This window comes from Gallinula chloropus (genome assembly GCF_964237585.1).
Source record: "Gallinula chloropus genome assembly, chromosome: 1".
NCBI lineage: Eukaryota > Metazoa > Chordata > Aves > Gruiformes > Rallidae > Gallinula > Gallinula chloropus.
In genome coordinates, this window is record NC_140085.1 from 11,284,141 (window position 1) to 11,297,595 (window position 13,455).

General features: G+C 35.8%; 1 protein-coding gene across 5 annotated transcripts in view; it reads left to right on the forward strand.

Annotated features, from left to right (window-relative positions):
• Positions 1-13,455, forward strand: part of CACNA2D1 (calcium voltage-gated channel auxiliary subunit alpha2delta 1) — a 410,029-nt gene that overhangs the window by 340,367 nt on the left and 56,207 nt on the right. For all 5 annotated transcript variants that reach the window (XM_084263178.1, XM_084263177.1, XM_084263180.1 and 2 more), the window contains exon 13: positions 11,328-11,406. In XM_084263178.1, coding sequence (XP_084119304.1) covers positions 11,328-11,406 — 79 coding nt within the window. The remainder of the gene's footprint in view (positions 1-11,327; positions 11,407-13,455) is intronic.

Here is a 13,455-nt window from a genome sequence, read left to right on the forward strand (position 1 = left end):
TCAGTTAAAATCCAGAAATAAATCTAAATGTTCTTGGCATCTTCTAGAATACAAAATTTCCTAACATTATGTACCAGGAATTGTGTCTCACATCATATTGTTTTATCTGCAGAAACCTATATAATTAAAATTAATAATATGTTTGTGTTTATTGAAGGAAGTGCCATAAGTAAATAAGAACTGATTAATCAATACAGCTATAGATAGATAGAGAAGAACATAGGAAGTTTCATCTCCATATGAGAAAAAAAAATTCTTCACTGTGAGGATGACAGAGCACTGGAACAGGCTTCCCAGAGAGGTTGTGGAATCTCCTTCTTTGGACACATTCAAGACTTGTCTGGATGCTGACCTGTGCAACCTGCTCTAGGTGACCCTGTTCTGAAGGGGAGTTGGATTAGATGATCTCCAGAGGTCCCTTCCAACCCCTACAAATCTGTGAAACTGTAATATGAGATTCTGTAAGTGCCATATAAAGAGAATTAGAAATCCCATCCATTTAAAAACAGTGGTGAAATTGAAAAATTCAGAACTGTTTTCTACACGTAGAGAAACAAAACTATGCAGGAAAAATAAATCCATGTGATTAAGAAGATTAAATTATTAAATCAATAGATTATGAATATTAATAGATTCTTTTCTATAAAATTGCCTGTTATAAAGTCATGATTCTGACATTTGTGTCTTCACTGAGTCCCTAGTTTCCCATGGGTTAACTTTACAGCATTGGTATACAAGTGAAACTTTCTGGGAATAAACTACAGAGTTGATCCTTTTAATAGAATAAGTACTCTAAATATAATAGCACAACTGAATATATTTTTTTAATAACTAAACATTATTAAATGACTACAAAACCTATTAGACATGAGTTTCAAAATCTTTATTCAGCTGGCAGATGAGTTTTGAGCATTAGCTGAGTATTAGTCCGTTAGTAGATGGGATGGCTTAAGATCAGATAGGATATCTTTGAATGAAAAGTTTTGCACTACACAGGGTAGAATTTAAAATACAGAATTTAATGTGCTGCATAGAATAGAGTGTCTTTATTAGGAGAATGAGAAACTGACTTTGCAATCTTGTATTTCCATGGTTATGGAAAATGAACTTTTACTTATTTTCTCTTGAGGTTTTCAAAAGCATTTTATGGGTCTTATGCAAAAAAAAAAAAAAAAAAAAAAAAAAGGGGGAAAAAAAGCGCCCTAAATTAAAAAAAAAAACCTGTTATTTCCAGAACAGAATCAGTTCTTTGACTTCTCAACCTATTATGTGTCTCCATTCCTCTATTCCTATATTCAGCTTCTATTTGAAAACAGTAACTTTACTTGAAGTCAGTCAGGTTAGCCTTGTATCAAATTCAGACTGATGTATTCAATGTTTGCTGGTGAGAATTCTGTGCTTCCTAATCTCATTTAGCCACATGCAAAAGATGACATTCAGTCCATGCTGACCAAGGGCCCTGGAGTGCAAGCTTGCAAGTGTGTTTTTTTAATAAACCTGACTTTATCTAAGCAAATATCTTTAACAAGGAAGAATTTTGTTTATTTACAAATGATTTTATGAAGCCACCTCTTTGCAGGCAATGAATTGTGTAATGCAGACTGGCCATATTGTGTTCTCGATCCTACATGTAGACAAGACCTTCAATGATTTATGTTGTAAACTTACTCTGTAGATGCTATTTTATTTGAAAACAAAACCAAACATAAAACCAAAACCCTCTAAGGCAATATTTCATCTATAATAAATTTCTCTGGAAGAAGCATAGTTATAAATAAGGCTGAAGATTTTTTTTTTTCAATAAAATGGCAGACTTTGTGAGATATTATTAACAATCAATTAGCTCACATCATAGACTGCAAACCAGTTTGTATGGTCACCTAAAGTGTGATTTAACTAGTATACATTGTCTGTTTTACTAAGAACACTGTGTTACAAACTGTTAAACCAGGGCTATAGACAACCCCTGAGGTTGTTTTACCAGTGGATTGCATGTAGAATCTGTTCTTTTTTTTTCTGAAAATTTTATTTAGCTGATTACAAAAGAAATGAAAATGCATGGCATTCAGTATGGGAGTGAAATGTGTCATCATCAATTTTATTATTATTAAACTATACACAGCATAGATGGTATCTATAAATCTGTATATATGCTTCTCATAGACAAACCTGAGGTTTCAGGGGGAGTTTGGCAAGAAGCTCTGTGAGTGATTGTGTACAGTGATTGCATTAATTGCTAACTGTGAAGGATATTCTCTATTACATGGTTACACATAAGACTCGGTCTTTCAGCCTTGCTAGGACATTCGCCAGTTGCTGACAGCAGGCATCATCAGTGCCTGCTTGTGTCAGTAATGGGACATCTTACCTGCAAGCAGAGCAAGGTCGCGTTGCCCTGAGCACAGCCCTATATGGCAGTACTGAGTTTCCACTGCCATACAGTATCTGTTAATTTTTTTTCCCCATTAAAAAAGGAAGCATTTTCATCCCTAAACCTTTCTTCTAAGGCAAACTGACAATACTGCTCTGTTCCCAGGTCAATTTCCTAGAAAGAGCGTGTGAACAAGGGCAAAAGTCCTTTCACCTGTTTATCCCGCATATCCTTTCTCAAGCTTACTAAACTGTTTTCATTTGGAAGTTTCATGTTCCTAAGAAAATCAGACCTTTGTAAAATTAGACATGAACTTTGTATAACTGATAGCTCCAGAAGAAGATTTCCTGTAAATGGGTTCTGCTGGAAATGAGAATTTCCGATGGCCCCTTCCCTTTTTTCCGTCTTCTAATACAACTGTTTGGCATTTGCAGCTCTATTTTCCGCCAGTACTTTCCATGCTGTGTAATAACAGGACTAATGGGAGTGACTAATAAATGGAGAGACAAACTATGCAAAGGGAATAGTCAGTGTATTATTTTCAAACCTATTTGCATATAAAGAAAAAAAGCCAGAGTACCTGTTTAAAAGTAATGTTCAAAGTATTCAATGGAATATAAAATATTCCTTTAAATCCTTAGCTGATATTTTTAATATTTCTTACTGGGAAAAAAAAAAAGAGGAAAAAAGGCTTAGTGTCACAATGTGAAGAGTAAGTGCCTTTCTAATTCCTCTGGTCCTTTCCAGCTGCTCAACTGCATCCAAATGTTGTTTGACTATCAAAGAAATGCCTAAAATGCTTTTAATCCAGAGTACAGAGGAAATTACTTTGTCAACTCCTTTGTCTGTCTGGTTCCTATATACAGGCCACCAAATTTAGAGGGCACTCTCAGAAAAAAAAAAAAAAAAAACAACCGACTTTTTCTTCAGAGAAGGCTAAATGCTGAGTGTCAGGGAGAAGTTGCTTTGAGAAAGGAGGAATTTAATGATTTTTCATTTTGGCAATAACTTTTTTATTAATAGCAATAACTTTGTTATTAATCAGGGAGAAAAAAAAATCAAATCAGTAAATTGAACCTGGGTAGTCCCAGCAGTCCTCAGCAGCTGAGCTGTTAAAAAGATGGCAGTGTAATTTCCTCATGTGAAGACTGGAGACAGGATGAGTTGCTAGAAAATCACCTCATGCAAACCAAGTGGTTCACAGTTCCAAGGGGTGATGTGGTGAGTGACAGCACTTGTGGGAATTACAGGAGAAGCAACCTTTGAGCCAGAGCTACCACCACAAATCTGCATCACAGACTACCTGAGGACTGTTGGGATTTTCTAGATAAAATCCATATCTGCCACTCAGCAGGATGAGCTATGCATACAGCAAGTGCATGACACTCTATTGGAGGCATCATATTAATCTAAATGTTTCAAAGCACCTTTTAATTTAAATTATGTAAATTACATAGTGTATATTTAAATTTATGCAAATCCACAGTGATGCATTTATGTAAATTACATGGGACCAAGATATGGGCTTGGATACTGTCCTGCAATCATTTCCAGGGTTTAACAGTTAGCTAAACCCATGAGGTTTTCAGCCTCTGCCAACTGGCGGTCTCCCAGACTAGGCGCTGGGTCTGCTCCCAGGCAGAGGGGCAGAGGGAAGGAGCAATGAGTTAGCTTTCATGCACCTATGTGGGCTGTGCTGCCACAGTTGCTCTTGACGCTGGAAAGTGGGTCAAGGACCAGTTTTTGGTAAGATAGACTCAGCCAGATTGACTCAAAGTTAAATTCAAGGACATTGTTGTGAGGTGAGCATAGCTTTTCTCTTAACATTGCTCTTGAGACTAGAATTGCTAACAAAATAGAACTGAATTATACCTACACCTGGAAAATGTTGAGGTTTAAAACTTCACCTTATTTGTGGAGACAGTGCAGTACAGAGGACATAGCCTCTTCATGGTCATCCAATATTCCTACATGAAGTTATTGTGATCATACAGAATTGAGAGATTCTGCTTGTACTTTAGTAATACTTCTGGCTTATTGAAGATTAAGTCTAAACTAGGTAAAGACTTAAAGTTTCACAAAAAGTCAGTGGTCCATATATCTAATTATAATCAATTTAGCAGAGGTAGATCCATGGGTATCAGCAGGTATTTATACCTTGCTATTTTGAGGTGTATAGCAGAGGAGGCAGGGTTCCCATGTGCTGGCCTGTGAGTAAGGAGTGAGTTGAAGTTCCACCAGGTGGCACTAGGAAGATGTAGAACAGTGTCACTGAACAGTGTTTTTCCCAGTTCTGTCAGAGTGATAACTGAATTTTTTCAATACGTTAATCATAATAGTGTTTTCAACCTCTACACTAGAAAATATCTCCATTTTCACACAGACATGTTTTCTTAGTGAGCAAACAAAGCCAGCCAGACAAGCCCCCTTTTTTAAAATGTTTTGCAACTCTCGAAACACATTTCAGAGATTCAGGGCCTTAATTTTAAAGACTTCTTCAATGAACATGCAGCTTTCATTGTATGCATCTGTTAGTTGCTCTTGTACAGTAATGGCATGCAACCACACCACAAATGTGTGCTCTATTTACCCAAGATATTACGACTATTAAATGGTTTTGAGTCCATATTGCCAGTATAGAGTCATAACCAAAGCAAGTGTGAGTTTTGCTAATAATCTCCTAATATGTAACAAACTTAATTTTTCTTTTTAGGACAGAAGTATTAACATTAGATTGTCATGTGAGCTAATTTTTGGAGTGTCATTTTTTCTTTATTAGACTATAATTACACAGACTATAATTAGACTATGAATTCATAAATTAGCTTTGCGGTTGAATTGCAGTGAATGAAAGATATTAATGGTAGAGAAGACTGCAAATGTAGATGGAAAGTTTGAGAGAAACAATTCACTGTGGATAAATGTCTAGAAAAGTAGTTCCAAGGACCTGCTCTATTTATCTTTAAACAACGTGCCTCAATCTAAGCATTTTTCCACTGATGTCAGGGAGGTTACTTGAATGGTTAAATGCCTTGCTAAATCAGACCACAGAGGGTCAATTATGGGAAGACTTGATTAAGGGTTTTATCAAATGCATAAATACTTTCTTCATGTCTATAAATTAAGAGATTTCCAGTGTGTAATTATCTTTACATCTAAATATTTGAGAGAGTAATTCTTCTTCTTTCCCATATAGTTTTTCTCCCCAGTTTCCTCAAGTCTACACTCATTTTCACAGAGTACCCAAAGCAAGATGCTGATACTAAAGTAATCCTAATTATCAAAAATATAACTGGATACTTTTCTGTTGGTGTATCATGCCCTTCATGGTAATTTCCTAACTTGACATAAAGCTATGAATTCTGAATTTCAAATTACCCTTGCCATCAAGCATCAAACACTTAATTCTCTTCTCTATATGCTTCCTAGGACAACAAAGCAGCTTTACATTTATAGATATAACCCAAATACTTCTGAACTGCATCCCTGGAAGTCCTATATTAAACAGTTCAGCATGATGAATTATGGACTAGAATTCAAGTGAAACATTATTTGGTGCTTCCTATTGGCTAATCGTAGGTGGTTTCCTAATCTGTATATGGGATTTTCAGATCGTTCTCTGAAGTTCTGCTCTTAGTTCAAATTGGTCATAAATGTCTTCTGGTCTCAGTTAGTTCACAGCAGAATCCAAAATCCTCTACAGATTTCTGCCCACAGATGTAAAGACAGTAATGAAAAAAATGCATTCACAGTTTTCACTGTGGCAGCTTAAAAACCACATAACGTTTCCCTGACCTACAACAGATTGTAACAAAATGATTAAGTGGTTTAAAGGCTATACTTACAAGCAATTTAGAAGATGGAGTACATAATGGAGTTTAGAAAAGCAGTTTTATGGTTTTCTTCAGAAAAATAGGCTTTGTGTATTGTCTTCTTATTTCAGAAGTGTACCTATTAAATATAAAAGGCAAAACAATATTCATTATATCTGATAATCTATAAACACATTAGTGGGAAAACCATTATCCTGGGTCATGCTGGAATTAATGAATTATTTCCTGATATCACAGTTGGTACAGACCTACCTCACACGCCTGTCAAGTTCCTTCTGGATGGCATCTCTTCCCTCCAGTGTATTGACCTCACTGCACAGCTTGATGTTGTCAGCAAACTTGCTGAGAGTGCTCTCAATCCCATTGTCCATCACTCCAACAAGGATATTAAACAGTGCCTGGTCTGTAGTAAAAAGAGATAATCTATGAATATTTACCTGCAGTTATAATGGCCAAATTAAAATATTCTCAGATCATACTATCACCATGAATAGTGAAGGTGCATGGTTTGATTGGTCTCAGTAAATTTATCTAATAGTAGAGAAAGATGCACTCTTGCTGTTTTTACATGATAGACATAAAATGATGTGATTCATCTTGACTATATTTAGTTGAGTAAATTAGTCACGTAACTTTCTTGATATTTGATAAAGAGACATATTTATCTCCAAAAGTCAGCTAATCTCCTAAAGTGAGAAATTGAGATGCACATAAACAGTTACTGAGAGCTCTCTCACTGCAGTAGCACAGAATTCAGGAGAAATATATGTCAAAAAACATGTTCAGTCTCTCTGAACTACTTGCAAGTGGTTGCAGTTTCTCAAACTCTTGTAGGCCTACGAATACTGCCTATGCGTATATGCAGTGGTCTGAACAGCAGGGGTGATTTTTGTTACCACTTTGAATTAACTTCACTCAAACCATTAACTTTCTGTAATTCTCATAACATGATACACCCCCAGGAAAAGTCTAATTTAATCTTGCTTTATTTTATTCCAGTAGTGAAAGGCAGAAATAGGGTAGGTAAAAAGCAAATGAAATCTGTAGGGAAAGCAGCCTTTCCATGGGTAGCTCAACATTTCTGTCTTCATCACAACTCTCTTGAGTGGCATTTTACCCTGATATCTGTAGCAGTTTGAATCCTTTTCACTGTGATTTTTATGAGCTTTTTCTACTACAAAGAAATACAAAATAAAAAGCAAATTAACCATGTAATTAGGCAATTTTATTTTCTTAGCACAGTACATCTTACTCTGTTTTCTGTGGTCTGCTTTCCTGTATATAACTTTCTCTGATTAGCAGTTGGATTTCTGTTTGTTTTCCTTTGATGTCCTTTGTAGGGTCTTAGGGTAAGTCAGGTTGCAAAGGACCTCAGGAGGTCTCTAGTCCAGGAATAAGATCAAGCCAGGTTGTTCCACGGTTTCTTTATTCTGGTCTTTAAAACCTGAAATGAGGCAGATTTTGCAACCTTTCTGGGCACCTTGTGCCACTTACTGTCTGCACTTACATTAATTCTACATTTGCTTGTTCATAAGTATTTTTTTTGTACTAGATACTGTAAATTAATAATGCAAAGAATAAATAAAATTGCGTTTTCCTCCTAAGATTAGTTTCAGACTAAGAAAAGTACAGAGAATTAGCTACCCATTACCAGCACGTGAGGAATTCCTGACAGATCTGTCACAGCTCTGGACTTGAATTCTCAGTGGAGGAAATTTGGGCTTTCATATTTCGGAACAATTTTAAGTCTGTATCTAACTGGGCTGGTGGAGAAGCCTGATGCCTGTCTCTATTTCTTCTCCATTAAAGTTTCCTATAAATACTTTCTTTTGAATAGTCCCATTAAAAATCAGAGAACGTGATGGCTCCTCTTTGGTTTTCTGTTGGTTTTGGTTTGGGATTTTTTTTTTTGGGTGTTTGGTTTCTTTTGGAGGCAGGGGTGGTGGTGTTTTGTTTTGCTTTGTTCTCCCCAATGATTTTTATTAATGTAAAAGTTATGTTTCTTTGTGAAGAGAATAAATGGATCTCCCCTGTGTGGAGGCATGATTGCCCTTTCCCTGGAAAATGGTTTGAGGGACAGAAATGTCCATCTGCTGGTTTGGATGATCTTGGATGATCAAAAGCAAGGGTCATAGCCAAAGGACCCAGGAACAGGTAGTCTATACTGAACGTAAAATATTGTAGAGAAGCACAGAAAAGAAATTACCAGACCTCAATGTTGATGGAAAACAACTTTGCTGTTGGTTTCAATTGAGAAAGCCACTTAGTTGGTTGAAACTAAACTTAACAGGAAGGACAAGCAAAGGGAGAAGTACTCACATCCATTGTGGCTAATCTAGTTGTTCCAAGTGTTTTTAGACAGAGATTCAGTGTTAAAAGTAATTAAATATGTATTTTTCTTTCTTAGTTTAAAAGCCTTTTGTCTTTTTTAATGGAGAGAAAAAGATACAAGGAAAAGGTATAGACAGACACATCTCAGTCTTTTAGCTGACTCTGGGTCCTGTCACAGAAAATTCTAGCACAGAGCATGTTGTTTTTTTCTAAAATTGGCTTGTTTAATTTGACTTGCTGACTCATTTTTCCAGCTGGTCTGTCATTCTACTCAATTCCAGATGAGGCAATAGGGAAAAAAACCCTCTTTTGAATGTTCCACCCTCTTGCCAAACCAAGTAACAATTAAAAACTCCAATTTTCATTGCAGCTCTTTATCTCTGTTAATTATCCAAGGAACAGTAAATCAGATATATTGTCCTCTGCTTGTTGTCAATAATTTAAATTCTAAATTCAAAATTCTTTATAGATTAGTTGCAGATTTAACATGCTGCTTCTTTTCCCTAAATTACATACCATTTCACAACTTAAGTCCAATGGAGTGTTTCATTTTTACATTTGACACCAAATATTAGACAGTGCAGTCTAATTGACTGTGTGTTTTCTATACATGCAAGCAAACCCATCTGAGTTTGTTTTAACTTACTTTAATTACTCTTAATCCAGAAGAGACATCAGGTCACTTAACTATCTAACTAGTATGTTTTTTTCTTAATTCATAATAATTCTTGAGAAGAATGTAATCTGAATCAAGTGTTTAGTTAACATTAAACTGGGAGTAGTGTTGAGTCCAAAAAAAGAAAAGGAGTATAATAGTCAAGGACCTTGTGAGCTGAGACATGCTGATAGAAAATAACATTGTGATATTCAACTTGGAAAAAATAGATGACAATTAAATAGAAACAGAAGGATCCATTACAAGAGTTACAGCTGACAATGAGATCAAGAACAAATGGGATGGCAAATGGAACAGCATTGAAATGTGTGATACAGCATTAAAAAAACCCAAATGAGGTGCATACATACCAGGTAAAGTTACATTCACGTTATCAATGCTGGTATTTTCAAGGTAATAGAGGGCACTTTTCATCTGTCTCTATCCATATGAACTATGAGAACAAATCTGTATTATCACACATATACAGTCATCCCCGTATCTGTCTGGGTAACTACAACTGTAATTGACCTGACTCATTACTGAGAAATAAAATTGTATGGGATAGTGCTATTTATTTTATTGAAAGACTTCAAATTCTGTTTGTATTTTCAGAAAACCAAGCACCTGAATTCAGTGCAGCAAAATAGTTGCTTTAAATTTTGCTCTTAGCTGCAGAAACAAAGGGTTTGTGTGGATAAAGCAAATCAAAACATATTTTTAATTAAAAATGACATCTAGCACAATGCTTTATTCACCCTTCTTGCATATAGGGGGTCAACACTAATAAAGTTTCATTAATCGCTAGCTGCTGACTGATGATTTGGAGCTATTCCTACAGCTTTTTGTTAATGCATAAACTCTGATTATGGCACATAATTTTTGTTGCTTATTTGACAGATTAAGGTCTAGGTAGCAGTCGCACATGTGGTGAAAACTTTTTTAATTATAAAACTTAGCAATGATCTGTAGTTTACAAGGGGTTTATGCAGTTTTAGATTGTTAATATTAATAAAAGAAAAATTACCTTATTATTCATTTATAGTCTGAGTGTAAATTAATTCTATTAGGGTTTCATTTTAAACAGTCATCAAGATCCATAGCTCATATACTGATTAACTTTATTTGTAAACTGAAGTGGTAAAGTTAGTGGTCTGTAAAGAAAGACATGCCTGAAAAGAGAAGAAATCTGGTCCTTGGTTACTTCTTCACAGGGACATGATACCAATTAACAGTATACAAAAACTGTTGGGAAAATATTCCACCTTTTATGGAAAGGCTTAGCTTTTGAGCAAAGTATTCAAATATATATTTGTATTTTTTCTGCGTGTTTTGAAAAATTTTAAGTTTGTGTACCACAATACTGGTTTTTGAGGGGTTTTATTTGTTTATTTGCTTTGTTTTCATTCAAATCAGTTAGTTGCATGGAAAATAATTTAAGCTGAAATCTTTCTGTCTGAAACTTGGATAGAATTTGATGAATCTTCTGAAGCCATGACTCCCCTCAGTTACTCAGATAGATTAGAGTTGCTTTGGCTAAATAGAATTATGCTTATAAAATATATAGCTGTAATGAATATCAAGAGCTTAAGTGAAATATAGGAAGCTTAACCTTTCCATGGAGCTCTGTGAAACCAATTTATTGATTTTTCATTGAAAGACTGAAAGTCTGAGCAAAATGAGAATTTGTTTTCTGAAGTATCTGAAAACTTTGCATCTTCTTTTCCTGCAATTATTCTACATCCTAAGAAAATCCTGCTTTGCATTGCTTTGAATGCTACTGACGTGTTCGTTTTAATTTATTGTTGAGCACATAATATTAATGGATTACGTCAAGTAATTTAACAAAACCTGAGGAGTTGTAATTGCCACATTAGTAAAAAGATGGACAGTACCAATGTAAGAAATTTAAATTATGAAAGACATATGTAGGAACATTCTTCTTGAGTTCTTCTTCATGGACCAAGCTTGTTAATAACATATAAATATATCACAATAGTAGTGTATCAATCATGGTGATAAACAATGGAAAATTCACACTGTTCTTTTTCTGTTCAAATATATGAAAAATCCCAGTGGTCACAGGTAATGAATGGCAAATTGTTAAGCTATGTGTGTTGGTTTTTAACTTCCATAGGTACGTGTGTTCACATTTTCTGTTGGTCAACATAATTATGACAAAGGACCCATACAGTGGATGGCCTGTGAAAATAAAGGTACTGAGTTTTTCTTTCAGACTGTTCTTTGCTAGAGCTTTACATAGGCAAGAGCTTTATTATTCTCTAAAAACTGAAGATTTTTTTAGCCTGATTTTTTAGCTTTGTTGTACTTTTAAACAAAAGTTCCAAAAAGATATTAGATTGAATAATATACATAATGATTTATAAAGAATAAGTTTGCACAGCTATTACTTTATTAATTTATTTACAATTGTTTCAAGCTTCATATTGTAAGACAAATATCATAGTATTTTTATAGAAATAATAGAATGATATTCTGGTTCAGTTTTGAGAAATCTTGTTGTAATAGCCATCTAAGAAAAAATGGAACTGATGACAGATAAGAAATTAAGCAAAGCTGTTTTATATTAAGGGGTCTGGACAAAGGGATATTTTGTTTGGTTCGTTGGCTGGATGGATTTCTTTCAGGTTTTTTCCAAATCTTGCAAGGGACCAGATGACTTTCATTATTCTTTCCCTTTTTTAACAAAAGTATCAAAATTATTCTTGCTATGATTACTTAGCTTCTACAGGCATATAATTATTATTACTACTATCCTGATTTCTTCCTGTAAAAAAGTGTAAAATAAAAAAGGTGAAAGGAAGGGAATAAAATGCTTTCTCCTGCAATTTCTACATGTGTCAGAAATATTTACAAAGAGTGTGAGAAATTGTTGTATCAATTTACAGTATAATTAAAGAACAAGAGAAATAAGGGATGAATGCAGATAAATAAATAATATAGAACTTACCATAGAATCATAGAATGGTTTGGGTTAGAAAGAACCGTAAAAATCATCTAGTTCCAACCCCATGCCGTGGACAGGGACACCCTCCACTAGCCCAGGTTGCCCACAGCCCCATCCAACCTGACCTTGAACACTGCCAGGGAGGGGCCGCCACAGCATCTCTGGGCAACCTGTGCAGGGCCTCACCACCCTCACAGGGAATAATTACCTTCTTATACCTAATTTAAAACTATCCTACTTCAGCTTAAAGCCGTTACCCCTTGTTCTATTACTCCACGCCATTGTAAACATTCCCTCTCCATCTTTCCTGTAGGCCAGTTTGGGTACTAGAAGATTGCAATAAGTTCTCCCCAAAGTCTTCTCTTCTCCAGTCTTAACAAGCCCAACTCTCAGACAGTCTTCATAGGAGAGGTGCTCCAGCTCTCTGATCATCTTTGTTGCCTTGTCTGGACTCACTCCAACAGATCCATGCCCTTGTACTGTTGAACCCAGAGCTGGATGCAGTACTCCACGTGGGGTCTCACCAGAGCAGAATAGAGAGGCAGATTCCCCTTCCTTGACCTGCTGGTCACGCTGATTTTGATGCAGCCCAGGATACAGTTGGCTTTCTGGGCTGCAAGTATGTATTGCCAGCTCATGTTGAGCTAATGTCTAACAACACCCAAAAGTCCTTCTCCTCAGGGATGCTCTGAATTCATTCTTTTCCCAGATTGTACGTGTCCTTAGGAATGCCCTGACCCATCTTCATGACCTTGCACTTGGCCTTGTTTAACTTCATGCAGTTGGAACAGACCCACCTCACAAGCTTGTCAAGGTCCTTCTGGATGGTATCTCTTCCCTCCAGTGTGTTGACCTCACCACACAGCTTGGTCTTGTCATTGAACTTGCTGAGGGTGCTCTTGATCCCATTGCCCATTACTCCAACAAGGATATTAAACATTGCCAGTCCCAGTACCATCCCCTGAGGAATGCCACTAGTCACTGGTCTCCACTTGGACACTGAGACTTCTATCACACCTCTTTGAGTACAACCATCCAGCCAATATCTTGTCCACTGATATCAAACAATATTATTTAATATTTTAAATAAAGCAATTCCCAGGCCTGACCTGAAATGTATTTTGGAAATCAGTGAGAAGCAAGAGCTGAGATATGGGGTAGATTAGAAAGGGTCTTGAAAATTAAGACTACCACAGAAGGAGGGTAAAATGCAATTCTGACATATGAGAATTCCATAAAATGAAGATAAAAGAAAGGTATACATACAGAAGCAATTAGTGATAGAGAAGAATCCATT